At 41.5% G+C, this 20674-nt stretch overlaps 1 protein-coding gene across 2 annotated transcripts in view; it reads right to left on the bottom strand.

Annotated features, from left to right (window-relative positions):
• Positions 1 to 20637, bottom strand: part of stxbp4 (syntaxin binding protein 4) — a 63998-nt gene extending 43361 nt beyond the window's left edge. The window contains exons 1-5 of one of the 2 annotated variants that reach the window (XR_014392875.1): positions 20255 to 20637; positions 11009 to 11082; positions 8983 to 9078; positions 6199 to 6271; positions 4171 to 4245 (exon numbers count right to left, since the gene is read on the bottom strand). Coding sequence is in view for 1 of the 2 variants with exons in the window: in XM_014213068.3 (XP_014068543.1) it covers positions 4171 to 4245; positions 6199 to 6271; positions 8983 to 9078; positions 11009 to 11082; positions 20255 to 20310 (374 nt within the window). In the remaining variant the exon portion in view is untranslated. The remainder of the gene's footprint in view (positions 1 to 4170; positions 4246 to 6198; positions 6272 to 8982; positions 9079 to 11008; positions 11083 to 20254) is intronic. The other variant, XM_014213068.3, reaches the window with a different exon arrangement.
• Positions 20638 to 20674: the final 37 nt, after the last annotated feature.

The following is a 20674-nucleotide window of genomic DNA, read 5'->3' as shown; positions in this document are numbered from 1 at the left end:
TCCGTTCCTGGACAAGGCAGATGTTTTTATTCGGTTTTATTTCCTGCAGTGTCTATTAATTGTCCAAATGCATGTCCGCTTTCCCACTCTATATTGATATAGAATATTCACACATGCCTACGTATACGTAATTCTCAAACATTCGTGACCATATTTAAGTGGTCGCTTGTCAGAAAATGTAAAAAAAAAAAATTGTCATATTCTTCCTGGGGATGTATATGAACAGATTTTAATAAGATTTGATGTTGCTAAAATGCTGTCAGTTCCACTTTAAATGCAACAATGTTTCACACACAAGTTGTTTTCAAAGAGATGGCTAACAACGTCAAGCGTGCTGCAATAAAAAACACAGTTCCACTCACCAGATTATGTTCATTTGAAACTTAACTTCTTGTTTAAAGTTATTCTTTAAAAAGGAGAAGCTAACAAATTAGCAACATCCTTTTTGATAACACCTGCGCTAGCTAGACCGTGGGAATGCTATTGTGCAGTGACCTGTTTGCCTTCAAGAAGGCATAAGATTCCATGTGTTTTTGTAAAAATGGTCCGACCCATTAAGTCAAAATGTGGTTGGTTGATTCCATTGTCACTCCAAAATGTTGCCCTAATACAGTTGAATGGCAGGTGCCTTTATCTAGCTTCCGATGGCCGAGCTAGATTAGCTAGCTAGCTTTATCTCCCCAGAGACCAGCAAAGAAATTCCTGAATGGATCTTTTTTTCTCTTCAGTGTTAACACTTTCGAACAAAAACTGAAGAGATTAAATCAGAACATCATTGAAAATAATAATATAATTATCATTATTATTATTCTAATCATTATTTTATAACTCCTTAGCCCTTCTCTGCAGGTGTAGAAGGCCCATTGTTCACCACTGTGTTTGGGTTAGTAATAATTTGTAGAGTGGCTCTATTTTCCCTCAGCATGCATGTTTTCACTATTCTGAATGTGTAAAGAATCCATGTTCTGAAATATGAACCCAGAAATACTGGACATTTTGAACTCTTATTATGGTGGTGATTTGACAAAATTACAATCATGGTCTAGAATTTTAATTTGCATTTTTATGGTCTCGGACTTGACTCGGTCTCAGACCCCTTGTCCCCCTCCCGGTCTTGGTCTTGACTCAGACTCAATTTGCTCCGGTCTTGGTCTTCAATTGGTCTCACTTTAGGTGGTCTCGAACACAACACTGGTTTGAGCTCTCTGTTTCAGAGCAGGTCTGCTTTCAGATCAAGCCTTGATTGATGAACTTTAGTTGTTCCTATAGATCACTTTGGCTATCTCTCATTGGCATAGGTTGGTAACTGCATCATTCTAATATAACTATGAAGTATTCTGAAAAGAGTGACAAATGCAATAGAAGCAAACAGAAGCAAACACCCTTGCAGCTGTGAATGAATGTGCTTCATCTGTCCTGTCATAAGCCGTTTTCTGAATCTGCGCATTTGACATATGTATGCACATATGACTGTAAGTCACTTTGGATAAAAGCGTCTTGTTAATAGCATGTAGTATTATATTATTTATACATCAAGGCCTCAAACACTGTTACGCAACACTCTACCTTTCTTCCCTAAACTCTGTTTCTGGCATCCTATTCCCTATATAGTGAACTATTTTTGACCAGGGCTCTGGTTAGGAATATAATATTCCTAACGGTATATATATATATATATATATGATAATACAATATTAGAATAGGGCACCATTTGGGATGCCTTGTCTGTTTATGAGCGAACACTACCAAAGCCCCTTAATGTTCTTACTGTATTAACCCTATTTTTAGATTGATCAAAAACAAATCAAGGGGTTTATCACCACTCAGCTCCTAACAAGATTAACCCTTGTTCAGTAGTGACAACAATGATGAAGTACTCTGATGTAGTGCACCCTACCATACATAGACTACACACAACCTCACATAGGCTAAGCACTTCACTGCAATGGAAAACTGTCATTTATACAGTAATTTTAGGTATTATCAACTATAAAACATTCTAAAATATTTAACAACAGCATACTGTAAATTATGGTGCATTGTGAGAATATTGCTGTATTTCGAAAGACACTGTAATTCCACCCCACAGAACACAGTATTGTACCATATTTTTAGAGCGCCAAAAACCTTTTGACCACTACTGGGTGCATGGTATTGTTGTTTCTGGCTCCTTAACATATTTTGAGGTGTCCCTTGTAAGAGGCAATATTTGTTGCACCTGTGAGTGAGAATGCTGTACCAATTTTACTCCTATGTGGTTACTTTTTTAAAAAGTATAATACTGTCAATGTGATGGTATTGTACTGTATGTCATTACACAGTACATGCTGAAGTTACTGTATTTATTTTACACATTGTTGTGCTATACAGGGCTCATCTGGAAAAGAGACCTTGGTCTCAGCATTGACTCCCTGTCAAAAAAGTAAAAAAATAAATAAATAAAAGTCAGTAGGTGTACAGTCAGTAGGTGTACATGTGAAATACAGCCGCCAAGCTGCCTGTAAGTTACTGTAAAAATAGTAGGGCATAGACTCCACACTTGAGGTCTCTCAGGTTCATCTCAGAGCAAAAAGGTCCAGTGATTATCATAGTGTAACTCCTTCACACAGTGATACAGCACAAATCAGACGTGTTGCATTTTTCTTTACTGTGCTTTGAGGTCAGGATTGGAACTTTTAAGAAGAGTTTGAAATGATTGGTTAAATGCTCCAAAGTATAAATAACTTCAACCAAGACCAAGAACGGCAAAACTTATATATACTGCTCAAAAAAATAAAGGGAACACTTAAACAACACAATGTAACTCCAAGTCAATCACACTTCTGTGAAATCAAACTGTCCACTTAGGAAGCAACACTGATTGACAATACATTTCACATGCTGTTGTGCAAATGTAATAGACAACAGGTGGAAATTATAGGCAATTAGCAAGACACCCCCAATAAAGGAGTGCTTCTGCAGGTGGTGACCACAGACCACTTCTCAGTTCCTATGCTTCCTGGCTGATGTTTTGGTCACTTTTGAATGCTGGCGGTGCTTTCACTCTAGTGGTAGCATGAGACGGAGTCTTCAAGGAGCAGGAGGAGCACTGCCAGAGCCCTGCAATATGACCTCCAGCAGGCCACAAATGTGCATGTGTCTGCTCAAACGGTCAGAAACAGACTCCATGAGGGTGGTATGAGGGCCCGAGGTCCACAGGTGGGGGTTGTGCTTACAGCCCAACACCGTGCAGGACGTTTGGCATTTGCCAGAGAACACCAAGATTGGCAAATTTTCCACTGGCGCCCTGTGCTCTTCACAGATGAAAGCAGGTTCACACTGAGCACATGACAGACATGACAGAGTCTGGAGACGCCGTGGAGAACGTTCTGCTGCCTGCAACATCCTCCAGCATGACCGGTTTGGCGGTGGGTCAGTCATGGTGTGGGGTGGCATTTCTTTGGGGGACCGCACAGCCCTCCATGTGCTCGCCAGAGGTAGCCTGACTGCCATTAGGTACCGAGATGAGATCCTCAGACCCCTTGTGAGACCATATGCTGGTGCGGTTGGCCCTGGGTTCCTCCTAATGCAAGACAATGCTAGACCTCGTGGCTGGAGTGTGTCAGCAGTTCCTGCAAGAGGAAGGCATTGATGCTATGGACTGGCCCGCCCGTTCCCCAGACCTGAATCCAATTGAGCACATCTGGGACATCATGTCTCGCTCCATCCACCAACGCCACGTTGCACCACAGACTGTCCAGGAGTTGGCGGATGCTTTAGTCCAGGTCTGGGAGGAGATCCCTCAGGAGACCATCCGCCACCTCATCAGGAGCATGCCCAGGCGTTGTCGGGAGGTCATACAGGCACGTGGAGGCCACACACACTACTGAGCCTCATTTTGACTTGTTTTAAGGACATTACATCAAAGTTGGATCAGCCTGTAGTGTGGTTTTCCACTTTAATTTTGAGTGTGACTCCAAATCCAGACCTCCATGGGTTGATAGATTGGATTTCCATTGATTATTTTTGTGTGATTTTGTTGTCAGCACATTCAACTATGTAAAGAAAAGTATTTAATAAGATTATTTCATTCATTCAGATCTAGGATGTGTTATTTTAGTGTTCCCTTTATTTTTTTGAGCATTGTATTTTAGATAATTAAATGTATTAAATAAAGTCAGCCTTGGTTACCTGCTTTCATCGTCCCTGGCAACTATCAGAGACATGTGATTGGAGGCTGACGCTGACCGAAGAATATCAACCGCCCTATAGAACCACAGGAGAGAGTAGAGTAGTTTTAACACACAGGTTGGTGCTCCAACCGGACATAACACTTTCGGACATACAGTGCATTTGGAATGTATTCAGACCCTTGATATTTTCCACATTTTGTCCTCATCAATCTACATGCAATACCCCATAATGACAAAGCAAAAACAGTTTTAGACATTTTTGCAAATGTATAAAACATTTTTTTTAAACAAATACTTTATTTCCATAATTATTCAGACCCTTTGCTATTAGACTCGAAATTGAGCTCAAGTGCATCCTGTTTCCATTGATCACCCTTGAGATGTTTCTACAACTTGATTGGAGTCCACCTATGGTAAATTCAATTGATTGGACATGATTTGGAAAGGCACACACCTGTCTATATAAGGTCCCACAGTTGACAGTTCATGTCAGAGCAAAAACCAAGATATGAGGTCGAAGGAATTGCCCGTAGAGCTCCAAGACAGGATTGTGTCGAGGCACCGATCTGGGGAAGGGTACCAAAAAATGTCTGCAGCAGTGAAGGCCCTCAAGAACACAGTGGCCTCCATGATTCTTAAATGGAAGTTTGGAAGCAGCAGACTTCCTAGAGCTGGCCGCCCAGCCAAACTGAGAAATCGGGGAGAAGGGCCTTGGTCAGGGAGGTGACCAAGAACCCAATGGTCACTCTGACAGAACTCCAGAGTTCCTCTTTGGAGATGGGAGAATCTTCCAGAAGGACAACCATCTCTGCAGCACTCCACCAATTAGGCCTTTATGATAAGAGAGGCCAGACGGAAGCCAATCCTCAGTAAAAGGCACATGACAGCCCGCTTGGAGTTTGCCAAAAGGCACCTAAAGGACTCAGACGATGAGAAACAAGATTCTCTGGTCTGATGAAATCAAGATTGAACTCTTAGGCCTGAATGCCAAGTGTCACGTCTGGAAGGAACCTGGCACCATCCCTACGGTGAAGCATGTTGGTGGCAGCATCATGCTGTGGGGATGTTTTTCAGTGGCAGGGACTGGGAGACTAGTCAGGATCGAGGGAAAGATGAACGGAGCAAAGTTCAGAGAGATCCTTGATGACCTCAGACTGGGGCGAAGGTTCACCTTCCAACAGAACAACGACCCTAAGCACACAGCTAAGACAACACAGGAGTGGCTTCGCGACAAGTCTCTGAATGTCTGAATGTCCTTGAGTGCCCAACCAGAGCCCAGACTTGAACTCAATCAAACATCTCTGGAAAGACCTGTAAATAGCTGTGCAGCGACACTCCCCATCCAACCTGACAGAACTTGAGAGGATCTGTAGAGAAGAATGGGAGAAACTCCCCAAATACAGGTGTGCCAAGCATGTAATGTCATACCCAGGAAGAATCGAGGCTGTAATCGCTGCCAAAGATGTTTCAACAAAGTAAAGGGTCTGTATACTTATGTAAAAATATTTTTTTCAACATTTGCAAAAATCTTGAAAAAGCTGTTTTTGCTTTGTCATTATAGGGTATTGTGTGTAGATTGATGAGGGGAGTAAAAACTATTTAAACACTTTTAGAATAAGGCTGTAACGTAACAAAATGTGGAAAAAGTCAAGGGGTCTGAATACTTTCCCAATGCACTGTAAATACAGTAGACATACACATCATAGCCCTCTATGTACAAAATCCAGTTGTTTTTTTATGCAACGTGTGGCATTCAAGTAGATTATTTCCGCGCTTCTACGTCTGCATTGCTTGCTGTTTGTGGTTTTAGGCTGGGTTTCTGTATAGCACTTTGTGACATCTGCTGATGTAAAAAGGGCTTCATATATACATTTGATTTGATTGAAAACATATTTGAAAGACAAAAGTCAATGAAACATGATTTAGAGACTAATAAATTAAAGATCAGTAAGAATAAACAAGAAATCTAGTATAGCGTCATTCACACCTTAAGTTCAGAGTCTACCACTGTGCACTACTGACCTACCTCTCGTTGGTTACTCGTCCTCCTAAACTCATATTATTGACTTCCAAAACGAGGTCGCCCGTTCTAAGCCGCCCTGGAACAGAGAGAGATAGAGCATTTTGCCATCATCAGCAACAGAGGTTGTTTATCAACTAGGGCTGTCAAAGGACCCAACAAATTATATTGAGTTAATCGCATGTTTTTCTTTGCAATTAACCCGATTAATCGCATCACATTCTGTTTTCCTGATGGGCCGCCACCCAGGTGGTAAGGGTAGGCAACAACACATCTGCCACGCTGATCCTCAACACTGGGACCCCTCAAGGGTAGGTGCTTAGTCGCTTCCTGTATTGCCTGTTCACTCACGACTGCGTGGCCAAGCACGACTCCAACACCATCATTAAGTTTGCTGACGACACAACAGTGGTAGGCCTGATCACCGACAACGATGAGACAGCCTATAGGGAGGAGGTCAGAGACCTTGCAGTGTGGTGCCAGGACAACAACCTCTCCCTCAATGTGAGCAAGACAAAGGAGCTGATTGTGGACTATAGGAAAAGGAGGGCCGAACATGTCCCCATTAACATCGACAGGGCTTAAGTGGAGCGGGTCAAGTTTCAAGTTCCTTGGTGTCCACATCACCAACGAATTATCACCAAGACAGTTGTGAAGAGGGCACGACAACACCTTTCCCCCTCATGAGACTGAAAAGATTTGGCATGGGTCCCCAGATCTTCAAAAAGTTCTACAGCTGCACCATCGAGAGCATCCTGACCAGTTGCATCACTGCTTGGTATGGCAACTGCTCTGCATCTGGCCGTAAGGCGCTACAGAGGGAAGTGCGTACGGCCCAGTACGTCACCGGGTTCAAGCCTCCTGACATCCAGGACCTATATACTAGGCGGTGTCAGAGGAAGGCCCAAATAATTGTCAAAGACTCCAGTCACCTAAGTCATAGACTGTTCTCTCTGCTACCGCACGACAAGCGGTACCGTAGCAGCAAGTCTTGGAGCAAAAGGCTCCTCAACAGCTTCTACCCCCAAGCCATAAGACTGCTAAACAATTAATCAAATGGCCATACAGACTATTTACATTGACCCCGTCTCCTTTGTTTTTACAATGCTGCTACTCGCTGTTTATTATCTATGCATAGTCACTTTACAAATTACCCTCGACTAACCTGTACCCCCTGTATATAGCCCGTTATTGTTATGTAAATATCTTATCTTACTTTTTGATGTAATCCAATTTTTTACTTTAGTTTATTTAGTAAATATTTTATTAACTCTATTTCTTGAACTGCATTGTTGGTTAAGGGCTTGTAAGTAAACATTTCACGGTAAGGTCTACTACACCTGCTGTATTCGGCGCATGTGACAAATACAATTTGATTTGACATTGGGTTGTAGAAATAATATATATATTTATTATAGGGGAAGAAAACACAAAATAAACTATATTCTAAGACAATAACAACAGCTCAGCCAGGTCTGAGTTCATGTAAAAATATAATACAGCTATTAAATATAGCCTAAGCTAGGTTACTTATCCATGTTCTTCAGCATTAACTAGTCACAAGCTGCTACTACTAGAATTGGGATAATTTTCTTAAAGTAATTGTCCATGGAAAATCACACTTTTAAAAGATCATATTCTGTTAACTCATACCCAAATAATGCTGTTGACCCATCCTATACGCGTTTTTGTGGCCAAAGCATACATTGGAGAAAAAACTCCACCTCAAACTTGTATCTCAAACAGACTGTTTCATGATGTCATCTTCCTGAGGAGGATGAGCTGGCCAATCAGTGTTCTACTTGCGTTCATATTTTTTATGACCGGTATACACCCACATCATTCTGTTGTTGGGATACGCGCGCACCATTCCAACACAGAAAAGCAGATTTTTAACATACTTAATAAATACAAAATTGGAGGGAAAACTATATCACTCTTATTTTTTTATTTCCTATAGTATTTCATAGAAATGTGGAAACACTGGAAATTTACTTTAAATCTTTTGACCTGAGAACTACAACAAAAGCAGTAGCTAAATGGAATGGATGTCCTGTTCTGATTAAAATAATTGTGGGAAATTAGAGTTAAATCAAGAAGCATTCAGCCATGGCATTGTAAACATTCTCGTTTGGTTAGCTAGCTAGCTAACGTTAGCATAACTAGTTAGCTACTTCTGTACAAATTACGTTTTTGCTGTAATTCAAAGAAATGCCTGGGAATGTGTTGATGATTGAACTTTCTGTAAGTTTTCTTTTGAAATTGTTGCTCAAAAGCTGCACGCATAGTGGATGTGCATAGTGGATGCACCACAAAAGAGAGACAGACAGTTTGACAGTTCTCCAGGAGCTGTTAGCTGCCAAGACTAAGAGCACACAGCACAGCCAAGGGGGCCAGTGTTCTGGTCTAGAAGCACGGTTTAGACTGCTCCTACAGGTTTGCTTCGGTACTGCAATTTAACTGACACCCGGCCCAGAAAGACAATTTCCATCGACGGCTACATATTGAAGTCAGATTGGAAAATTCCTAATAAGTACTTTAGACACTTTAGACATCACTTTTGTGCACAAAACAACCATTGAATTATTCAAATAATTGTCGCTGAGGTCGATTATTTTTTCCATAAGGAAATTAAGAAATTCAGATGCCATTAATAGCTTCAAAAAAAATTACAGCATTAAAAATGTCAAAAGTTAACTGTAATTAATGCTTTAACTTTGACAGCCCTATTATCAACATAGTACTAAATTATACAAAACAAAAAACAACAACAACCAGACATTAATGTACCATCCTGAGCAGCCAGACCTCCCGGTAACACCCGCTTGATGAAGATCCCAAACTCTTCCCGTGTTTGATCTCTGTAGCCACCTATGATTTTCAACCCTGGATGAGAAACAAGAGACAGAAATAAGGGTAACACTTTATACTACAGGTCAGAAGTTCTAGAACACCTACTCATTCAATAGTTTTTCTTTATTTTTACTATTTTCTACATTGTAGAATAATAGTGAAGCGTTCTAAACTATGAAATAACACATATGGAATCATGTAGTAACCAAAAAGTGTTAAACAAATTCTACAAATAGGCACCCTGTCCCTTGATTACAGCTTTGCATACTCTTGGAATTCTCTCAACCAGCTTCATGAGTTAGTCACCTGGAATGCATTTTAATTAACAGGTCTGCCTTCTTAAAAGTTAATTTGTGGAATTTCTTTCCTTCTTAATGCGTTTGAGCCAATCAGTTGTGTTGTGACAAGATAGGGGGGTACACAGAAGATAGCCCTCTTTGGTAAAAGGCCAAGTCCATATTATGGCAAGAACAACTCAAATAAGCAAAGAGAAACGACAGTCCATCATTACTTTAAGACATGAAGGTCAGTCAATAAGGAACATTTTAAGAACTTTGAAAGTTTCTTCAAGTGCAGTCGCAAAAACCATCAAGCGCTATGATGAAACTGGCTGTCATGAGGACCGCCACAGGAATGGAAGACCCAGAGTTACCTCTGCTGCAGAGGATACGTTTATTAGAGTTACCAGCCTCCGAAATTGCGGCCCAAATAAATGCTTCACAGAGTTCAAGTAACAGACACATCTCAACATCAACTGTTCAGAAGAGATTGTGTGAATCAGGCCTTCATGGAACCGCTGCAAAGAAACCACTACTAAAGGACACCAATAATAAGAAGAGACTTGCTTGGGCCAAGAAACACAAGCAATGGACATTAGACTGATGGAAATTTGTCCTTTGGTCTGGAGTCTAAATTGGAGATTTTTGCTTCCAACCGCCGTGTCTTTGTGAGACGTGGTGTGGGTGAACGGATGATCTCCGCATGTGTATTTCCCACCATAAAGCATGAAGGAGGAGGTGTTATGGTGTGTGGGTGCTTTTCTGCTAACACCGTCTGTGATTTATTTAGAATTCAAGGCCCACATTAAACTGCATGGCTACCACAGCATTCTGCAGCGATACGCCATCCCATCTGGTTTGGGCTTAGTGGGACTATCTTTGTTTTTCAACAGGACAATGACTCAACACACCTTCAGGCTGTGTAAGGGCTATTTTACCAAGAAGGAGAATGATGGAGTGCTGCATCAGATGACCTGGCCTCCACAATCCCCCGACCTCAACCAAATTGAGATGGTTTGGGATGAGTCGGACCGCAGAGTGAAGGAAAAGCAGCCAACAAGTGCTCAGCATATGTGGGAACTCCTTCAAGACTGTTGGAAAATCATTCAAGGTGAAGCTGGTTGAGAGAATGCCAAGAGTGTGCAAAGCTGTCATCAAGTCAAAGGGTGGCTATTTGAAGAATCTCAAATATAAAATATATTTTTTATTCGTTTAACACTTTTTTGGCTACTACATGATTCCATATGTGTTATTTCATAGTGTTGATGTGTTCCCTATTATTCTACAATGTAGAAAATAGTACAAATAAAGAAAAACCCTTGAATGAGTAGGTGTTCTAAAACTTTTGACTGGTAGTGTATATGAACCACCAGTAGATAGAAGACCCCATAGATTTTATCTAACTAGCAGATAGTACATTTAGGGCAATTTCGAGGTTCAATATCGGAGCTACCAATATTTAGAATGTTGCTGTGTGTTAGCTAGTTTTTGCGGGGGGAAATGTTGCCCTTATACTTGCTATAATAAACACTCATTGCTAGGGTCAAGAGTTTTTCCTTCACAACCTGACCAGGGAAACCTCTGGGCCCTAGTTATAGCCTGATAAAACATATACATGCATACACTCACTGTAGCTACATGTATTCATAATGCACATCACAGAAGAGGTGAAGTTCTATACTGACCCAGTCCTTTCTTGCAGTCACAGAACTCCAGTCTCTCGATGGCCCGGTTGATGCCGTGAGGTCCCATGATAGTCCTGGAACACACAAACACCTCCTCTGTCACGTCATCCCAACGTTTACCATTTGAAAAATAAATATTAAGCCCTTTCCCGTCGACAGAGAAAGAAGAATACTTCTGACAGATAGAAGGAGAGAATGGAAGAGTTAAGGGAAAAGGGAAAGCAAGAGAGAAAGAGAATCGACCTCTCACAGTCACAGGGTATGTTGAATGAGCTTTCGTCTTCGGTCTCGAGATGTAATTGAATCATTGTCCAAAGAATTTCGTTAGAATAGGTTCCGAGAGCAACACCAATTAGTTCCATAACCAGCTGTGGATTGGCTTTAGAGACAAGCTGAGATGAGATGTGTCCGGTGCTGCCTCAAGAGTGTGCAGAGGAGAGTGTGTGTAGGAAGTGTGTGGTCTGCGGAGCCACCAAAGTGTCTGGCGAGTGTATGAGGCGAGTGTGTGCGGGCGTCCAGAGTGGTTGCAAGTGTGTGTGGTGAGTTTAAGGTGAGAGTGTGTGAGGCGGGTGTGTGTGCCGGTGCATTGGGAGTGTATGTGGGGTCAGAAGCAGCAGCCAGACACAGACTGACAAGGTTTTAGCATCAGGGGAAAACAAAAACACACTGTCTCATCTCTTCACAGGGAATTTGACTGGCAGAATCACATCAGCTCAGGCTGTCCAGACCAATCTCCCTCTGAGCCATTCTCGGCATTAAAATGCACCATATGACAGTAATAACCAAGGACTTAGGCCAATCTGAAAAGAAGATTTGTTGTTGAGAATAATGCCATTATGCTGGTAAATTGTACAAGGTCAGAAGTTTTTCCAGGACAGCTCATGTGATCAGGGAAAAGTTTTCCTCGCCCTAATGTTTTCATATAGTAAGGTACAGGAGCTTTTTTCTGAATCCGTCAACAGGAAAAATTCCTGGCCTTATACTGTAAACAGTATGAGTACTTCAGTGGATATCTCCACCAGGGAAAGACAACATGTGCCTGTGTATCTGTGTGTAAGTTTCATTGCAAGTTGCGCCACCAATAGGAGTAAATAGGTTACAGCAGCAAAGAGCTTCTAGATTTTTTAAATTATGAAAAAGTAATTACAGTCTAAACAGGTGCATTAGGTATTGGAAAACGCTGCTGCCAATCTGCAGACCTGGGAGGACAGGACAGGGCAGGCGAGGTAATCCTCTGGACAGACACACACAGGAAGAAGCAGAGGACAAAGGCTTTGGGCTCAAACTAGGGCAATCGATGACTACAGTCAATACAATTGTTTCAAACGTAGTGTACACACAGACGTTGACATCAGGTGCATTTTAGGTGCTAAATGAAGGGTGAAAGGATGTGTTTTCCGGACATCAAAAATATATATTTTCCGGACGTTGAAAATAATGATTTTCCAGACTTTGAAATCAGGTGCATTTTAGGTGCTTAATGAAAAGTGAAAATACATACTTTACAGGTGTCAAAAATACGTATTTTCTGGATGTTGAAAATACATCACTTACAGACGTTGAAAATACGTATTTTTCGGTCATTGATTCTATGGCCAAAATTCAACTGCACATACAGACCATTTGGAAAGTATTCAGAGCCCTTGACTTTTTACACATTTTGTTAAGTTACAGCCTTATTCAAAAATGGATTAAATAAAAAAAAAATTCTCATCAATCTACACACAATAGCCCATAATGACAAAGGACAAACAGGTTTTTAGAAGAAAAAAAATTAAACAGGAAAACATTATTTACGTAAATATTCAAACTGTTTGCTATGAGACTCAGGTGCATCCTGTTTCCATTGATCATCCTTGAGCTATTTCTACAACTTTATTGAAGTCCACCTGTGGTAAATTCAATTGATTGGACATGATTAGGAAAGGCACACACCTGTCTATATAAGGTCCCACATTTGACGTGTCAGAGAAAAAACCAAGCCACAAGGTTGAAGGAGGTTGAGGCGTCTCCGGGATGCTGGCCTTCTAGGCAGAGTTGCAAAGAAAAAGCCATATCTCAGACTGGCCAATAAAAATAAAAGATTAAGATGGGCAAAAGAACACAGACACTGGACAGAGAAACTCTGCCTAGAAGGCGAGCATCCCGGAGTTGCCTCTTCACTGTTGACGTTGAGACTGGTGTTTTGTGGGTACTATTTCATGAAGCTGCCAGTTGAGGACTTGAGGCGTCTTTCTCAAACTAGACACTCTAGTTGACTCCGGTGACTCCGGGATGCTGGCCTTCTAAGCAGAGTTCCTCTGTCCAGTGTCTGTGTTCTTTTGCCCATCTTAATCTTTTATTTTTATTGGCCAGTCTGAGATATGGCTTTTTCTTTGCAACTCTGTCTAGAAGGCCAGCATCCCGGAGTCGCTTCTTCACTGTTGACATTGAGACTGGTGTTTTGCTGGTACCTTTTAATGAAGCTGCCAGTTGAGGACTTGTCTGTTTCTCAAACTAGACACGCTAATGTACTTGTCCTCTTGCTCATTTGTGCACTGGGGCCTCCCACTCCTCTTTCTATTCTGGTTAGAGCCAGTTTGAGCTGTTCTGTGAAGGGAGTAGTACACAGCCCTGTACGAGATCTTCAGTTTATTGGCAATTTCTCGCATGGAATAGCCTTCATTTCTCAGAACAAGAGTAGACTGACAAGTTTCAGAAGAAAGCCCTTTGTTTCTGGCCATTTTTAGCCTGTAATTGAACCCACAAATGCTAATGCTCCAGATACTCAACTAGTCTAAAGAAGGTCAGTTTTATTGCTTCTTTAATCAGAAAAACAGTTGTCAGCTGTGCTAACATAATTGCATAATTTCTAATGATCAATTAGCCTTTTAAAATTATAAACTTGGATTACCTAACACAATGTGCCATTGGAACACAGGAATGATGGTTGCTGATAATGGGCCTCTGAACGCCTATGTAGATATTCCATTAAAAATCAGACATTTCCAGCTACAATAGTCATTTACAACATTAACAATGTCTGCACTGTATTTCTGATCAATTTGATGTTATTTTAATGGACAAAAAATGTACTTTTCTTTCAAAAACAAGGACATTTCTAAGTGACCCCAAACTTTTGAACGGTAGTGTAAGTAGGAAGAATGTACAGCAGTAGTTACATAGGATGAGCCATGTCAAGAATATTGGGAATGGCGCCAGAGTATGGTACAGTATGGTACAGTATGGTACAGTAGAGTGTAATTGAGTAGAGTACAGTACAGTACGGTACAGTACAGTTTAATTCAGTACAGTATAGTTTAATTCAGTAGAGTATAGCACAGATTAGTTCAGTAGAGCAGAGTACATTAGAGTAAAGTAAAGTACACTATACTTTACTGTACTCTAATGTATTGTACTGTACTCTACTTTTCTTAACTGTACTGTCTACTGAACTGTAATATGCTGTGCTCTACTGTACTGTATTGTGCTGTACTGTGCTGCTCAAACTTGTGAAACATAGATGTCTATGATTGGTTCAAATTTTGACCAAATCTGAACCAATTATAGACGTCTATGTTTGGGTCAAATCAAAGTCGGTCTGGACCGGACCAAGTCTGAACTAATTATAGACGTCTATGTTAGGACTAAATATAGTCTGGTCCGGATGTCTGTGGACGTTGAAATCAAGGCCAGTCCAGACCGGACCAAATCTGAACCAAACTTATATATTTGCTGACCTTTCACTCATTTGTGCTTTACTTGGATGACATTGTCATGAAAAGAAACCACCTTTTTCCGTATTTCTACGGCCTATGTTGGCCCTGCTCAGGACTCGGTATTGAACTGACCCTGCAAGTAGCAGTGGAAAAGGGTTCAGCAAGAGGTTCGACATTCCAGATTTAGGAAGAGCTGACCTGGTTTTCTGACTTTCCTATCCCCTTCTCCTCTGCCTCTTCTTTCAATTCCCTATTGATTCCCTTCCCCTCCTCTCCTCTCATTTCATCATTACCACCTCCTTTTCCTGTCTTTTATTATCCTCTCCTGTCTTCCCTCCTCTTTCCTTATCTCATCTTCTCTCCTTCTCTCCACCCCTACCCTTCTATCCTTTCCTCTCCTGTCATTTCTGTGTTCTCCTCCAGCCCCCTCCCCCTTTCCCCTCCCATCTTGTCCTCTCCTCCCTCTTCTGCTCTTCCCCATCCCCTGCCCCCTTCACAACAAAAGCACATTTCTAAATTTAGCCCAGGAGATTACACTGACCAATAGACAATGACCAAGACGGACAGTCACTGTCTTCAAAGTCTCATAGCAAGATATCTAAACAGCTATTGTTCCTGAAACCTACAAAAGTATTATAAAAACACCCTATAGCCTACATTACCACATATAGAACCCTTTATCAATAAACAGTGAGTGAGTCATTATAGTGCGTTATTGGCGGAGTAGCGACAAAACAGTTCCGTTCTTCCTCCTGCTGCAACAGTAATATGATAATACAGGATAGGCAGGCACCGGTCACAGGGCTTTAGCTGCTATAGGCTACTGGTTTGGGCAACTGGTGGCCCTCCTCCTTTTGTAGGCCGCGGACAAATTTCCAACCAAAATAATAATAATATATATAAAGTACCAATAAAAAGTTTGGACACACCTACTCATTCCAGGGTTTTTCTTTATTTTTACTATTTTCTACATTGTAGAATAATAGTGAACACATCAAAACTATGAAATAACACATATGGAATCATGTAGTAACCAAAAAAGTGTTAAACAAATCAAAATATATTTTATAATTGAGATTCTTCAAAGTAGCCACCCTTTGCATTGATGGCAGCTTTGCATACTCTTGGGATTCTCTCAACCAGCTTCATGAGGTAGTCACCTGGAATGCATTACAATGAACAGGTGTGCATTGTTAAAAGTGTATTTATTTCCTTCTTAATGCATTTGAGCCAATCGGTTGTGTTGTGACAAAGTAGGGTTGGTATACAGAAGATTTGGTAAAAGACCAAGTCCATATTATGGCAAGAACAGCTCAAATAAGCTAAGAGAAACGACAGTCCATCATTACTTTAAGACACCATCAAGCGCTATGATGAAACGGGCTCTCATGAAGAGCGCCACAGGAAAGGAAAACCCAGAGATACCTCTGCTGCAGAGGGTAAGTTCATTAGAGTTACCAGCATCAGAAATCGGCAATTAACTGCACCTCAGATTGCACCTCACAGAGTTCAAGTAACAGACACATCTCAACATCACCGTTCAGAGGAGACTGCGTGAATCAAGCCTTCATGGTTGAATTGCTGCAAAGAAACTTCTACTAAAGGACACGAATAATAAGAAGAGACTTGCTTGGGCCAAGAAACACGAGCAATGGACATTAAACCAGTGGAAATCTGTCCTTTGGTCTGATGAGTCCAAATTTGAGATTTTTGGTTCCAACCTCCATCTTTGTGAGACGCAGAGTAGGTGAATGGATAATCTCTGCATTTGTGGTTCCCACCGTGGAGTATGGACGAGGAGGTGTGATGGTGCTTTGCTGGTGACACTGTCAGTGATTTATTTAGAATTCAAGGCTCACTTAATCAGCATTGCTACCACAGCATTTTGCAGCGATACGCCATCTCATTTGGTTTGTGCTTAGTAGGACTATCATTTATTTTTCAACAGGACAATGACCCAAAACACACCTCCAGGCTGTGTAAGGGCTATTTGACCAAGAAGGAGAGTGATGGAGTGCTGCATCAGATGAGCTGGCCTCCACAATCACCCAACCTCAACCCAACTGAGGTGGTTTGGGATGAGTTGGACCACAGAGTGAAGGAAAAGCAGCCAACAAGTGCTCAGCATATGTGGGAAGTCCTTCAAGACTGTTGGAAAAGCATTCCAGGTGAAGCTGGTTGAGAGAATGCAAAGAATGTGCAAAGCTGTCAAGGCAAAGAGTGGCTACTTTGAAGAATCTCAAATATACAATATTTTGATTTGTTTAACACTTTTTTGGTTACTAAATGATTCCATATGTGTTATTTCATAGTTTTGATGTCTTCACTATTATTCTACAATGTAGAAAACAGTACAAATAAAGAAAAACCTTTGAATGAGTAGGTGTGTCCAAACTTTAGACTGGTACTGTATATTATCTTATTAGGACATTAATTATATGGACGCAGTGCTAGTGACGATGGATTCAGTGGATTAAACCACAATGGTCTAGTAGTATTGTATGGTGGTGGTCTACTCAACTAAACAGAGATCAGGCAGACCAGACGTTTACCTTCTTTTTGGTGGTGAGGATGCGTCTCAGGGCAATCCTCAACTGGCATCTTCGTTAAGTAGTACCTACAAAACACCAGTCTCAACGTCAACATTGAATAGGTGACTCTGTGATGCTGGCCTTCTAGGCAGAGTTCCTCTGTCCAGTGTCTGTGTTCTTTTGCCCATCTTAATCTTTTATTTTCATTGGCCAGTCTGAGATATGGCTTTTTCTTTGCAACTCTGTCTAGAAGGCCAGCATCCCGGAGTCGCCTCTTCACTGTTGACATTGAGACTGGTGTTTTGCTGGTACCTTTTAATGAAGCTGCCAGTTGAGGACTTGTCTGTTTCTCAAACTAGACACTCTAATGTACTTGTCCTCTTGCTCAGTTGTGCACCGGGGCCTCCCACTCCTCTTTCTATTCTGGTTAGAGCCAGTTTGCGCTGTTCTGTGAAGGGAGTAGTACACAGCCCTGTACGAGATCTTCAGTTTATTGGCAATTTCTCGCATGGAATAGCCTTCATTTCTCAGAACAAGAATAGACTAACAAGTTTCAGAAGAAAGGTCTTTGTTTCTGGCCATTTTTAGCCTGTAATTGAACCCACAAATGCTAATGCTCCAGATACTCAACTAGTCTTAAGAAGGCCAGTTTTATTGCTTCTTTAATCAGAAAAACAGTTGTCAGCTGTGCTAACATAATTGCAAAAGGGTTTTCTAATGATCAATTAGCCTTTTAAAATGACAAATTGGATTACCTAACACAACGTGCCATTGGAAAACAGGAGTGATGGTTGCTGATAATGGGCCTCTGTACGCCAATGTAGATATTCCAAAATCTGCCGTTTCCAGCTACAATAGTCATTTACAACATTAACAATGTCTACATTGTATTTCGGATTAATTTGATGTTATTTTAATGGACAAAACATTTGCTTTTCTTTCAAAAACAAGGACATTTTAAGTGACCCCAAACTTTTGAACGGTAGTGTAAATATAAGCTCAGCAAAAAAAGAAACGGACCCTTTTCAGGACCCTGTCTTTCAAAGATAATTTGTAAAAATCCAAATAACTTCACAGATCTTCATTGTAAAGGGTTTAAACACCGTTTCCCATGCTTGTTCAATGAACCATAAACAATTAATGAACATGCACCTGTGCAACGGTCCTTAAGACACTAACAGCTTACAGACGGTAGGCAATTAAGGTCACAGTTATCAAAACTTAAGACACTAAAGAGGCCTTTCTACTGACTCTGAAAGACACCAAAAGAAAGATGCCCAGGGTCCCTGCTCACTTGCATGAATGTGCCTTAGGCATGCTGCAAGGAGGCATGAGGACTGCAGATGTGGCCAGGACAATAAATTGCAATGTCCGTACTGTGTGACACCTAAGACAGCGCTACAGGGAGACAGTACGGACAGCTGATTGTCCTCGAAGTGACAGACCACGTGTAACAACACCTGCACAGGATCGGTACATCCGAACATCACACCTGCGGGACAGGTACAGGATGGCAACAACAACTGCCCGAGTTACACCAGGAACGCACAATCCCTCCATCAGTGCTCCGACTGTCCGCAATAGGCTAAGAGAGGCTGGCCTGAGGGCTTGTAGGCCTGTTGTAAGGCAGGTCCTCACCAGACATCACCGGCAACAATGTCGCCTATGGGCACAAACCCACCGTCGCTGGACATCCTCCTCCCTCATGTGGTACCCTTCCTGCAGGCTCATCCTGACATGACCCTCCAGCATGACAATGCCACCAGCCATACTGCTCGTTCTGTGCGTGATTTCCTGCAAGACAGGAATGTCAGTGTTCTGCCATGGCCAGCGAAGAGCCCGGATCTCAATCCCATTGAGCACATCTGGAACCTATTGGATCGGAGGGTGAGGGCTAGGGCCATTCCCCACAGAAATGTCTGGTAACTTGCAGGTGCCTTGGTGGAAGAGTGGGGTAACATCTCACAGCAAGAACTGGCAAATGTGGTGCAGTCCATGAGGAGGAGGTACACTGTCGTACTTAATGCAGCTGGTGGCCACACCAGATACTGACTGTTACTTTTAATTTTGACCCCCATTTGTTATATATATATATATATATATATATATTGGAATAATAAAATGCTTTCAGTGTTGAACGACTAAAACCAGATATAAAGTATGTAGAAAAAAGATAATGGAGCTATGTATTTTTATAAATAATATCATCTTTGAGAACTAACAACCAGTCAGGGAGAATGAAAAATTCCAAAAATGTCATGGTATATTTTAGATGTTGTTATAAATTTTAAGTCACTCAGATAGCAAAAGAACAAGGCAAAAGCCATGGCAAAATGTGTAGAATTGCAGAAAACTAGCTTTAAACTGTAAAATGTTCTCTCCGCCCCATGACAAAATGTGCAGAATTGCAGGAAATTAGCTTTATATCAGAAAAATGTTGTCTATGCAGCCAAGAGAAATGTTGGGTCGGAGACCGCACCATTGGCCACACACACTACCCTGCTCCCCCTCACGGTAACTTTGCCACTGCTGCTGAAAAATATCCTAGGGAAAACACTGGTGATTGTTTTCAATCAAAATGGTAATAAAAAAATACAAATAAATGCTTCTTAGCTAGAGCAATTTCTCAAGCAAGAATTTTGCTAGGGCTGTCTGGGAGTGGTCTGAGTGGGGAGGAGAAAACTGAAAACTTGCTGTTATTGGCAGAGAGGTTTGGAATTCTTTCTTATTGGTTAATTCGCTAATTTACCACCGGGTGATGTCACCAGGCAGGCCAAAACTCCCTCCCACCAAAACAGGCTGAAATTGCAGGTGGTCTTTTCAAACCGCTCTTAAGCTAAAAGGACATTGTCATCATTTTCACAATATCACAGTATTATTCCAACCTCATAGTGTAGAAATATATATATATAACAAACAGGGAAATCACGTTGTTGACTGCACTGGGACTTTAAAAGAGTGAAGAAGATGATGATTAATTAAGCAACAGAGGACGAAAATGAGAAAGATGGACATACCAATATAGTAGAGATAGCCCATCGAATCGTTCTGCCTCCTTAGGCAGCAGTGGCATCGCAGGGAAAGAGAAACTGAATCACTTTCTCTCACAGACAAACACACACACACACACACACACGGATAGAGGGCGATAAACTGACACCCACACAGACACACACACACAAATATTACACATCCATGGAAGATGACAGCAGTCAGTTGTTTGGAGGGAGATGAGATGAGGCGCTAGCAGTTCAAACAGGGTCGGTGCTGTGTAACTGCAGAGAGAGAGAGAAAGAGACAGATTGAAATCCGCCTAGACAGAAAGAGAACACGCCTGCCTACCTTTACCACTAATCCCTCCTGATACCCGTCCATCACTGGCTGACTCCCCTCACCTCTCCTTCCACTGTCGCTGGGCGTCAGGGAGTGTTACACAC

The sequence above is a fragment of the Salmo salar genome, chromosome 01, assembly GCF_965601325.2.
Source record: "Salmo salar chromosome 01, fSalSal1, whole genome shotgun sequence".
Taxonomy (NCBI): Eukaryota; Metazoa; Chordata; class Actinopteri; order Salmoniformes; family Salmonidae; genus Salmo; species Salmo salar.
The sequence above is the reverse complement of the archived record's forward strand: the minus strand, read 5'-3'. Positions and strand labels throughout refer to the sequence as shown.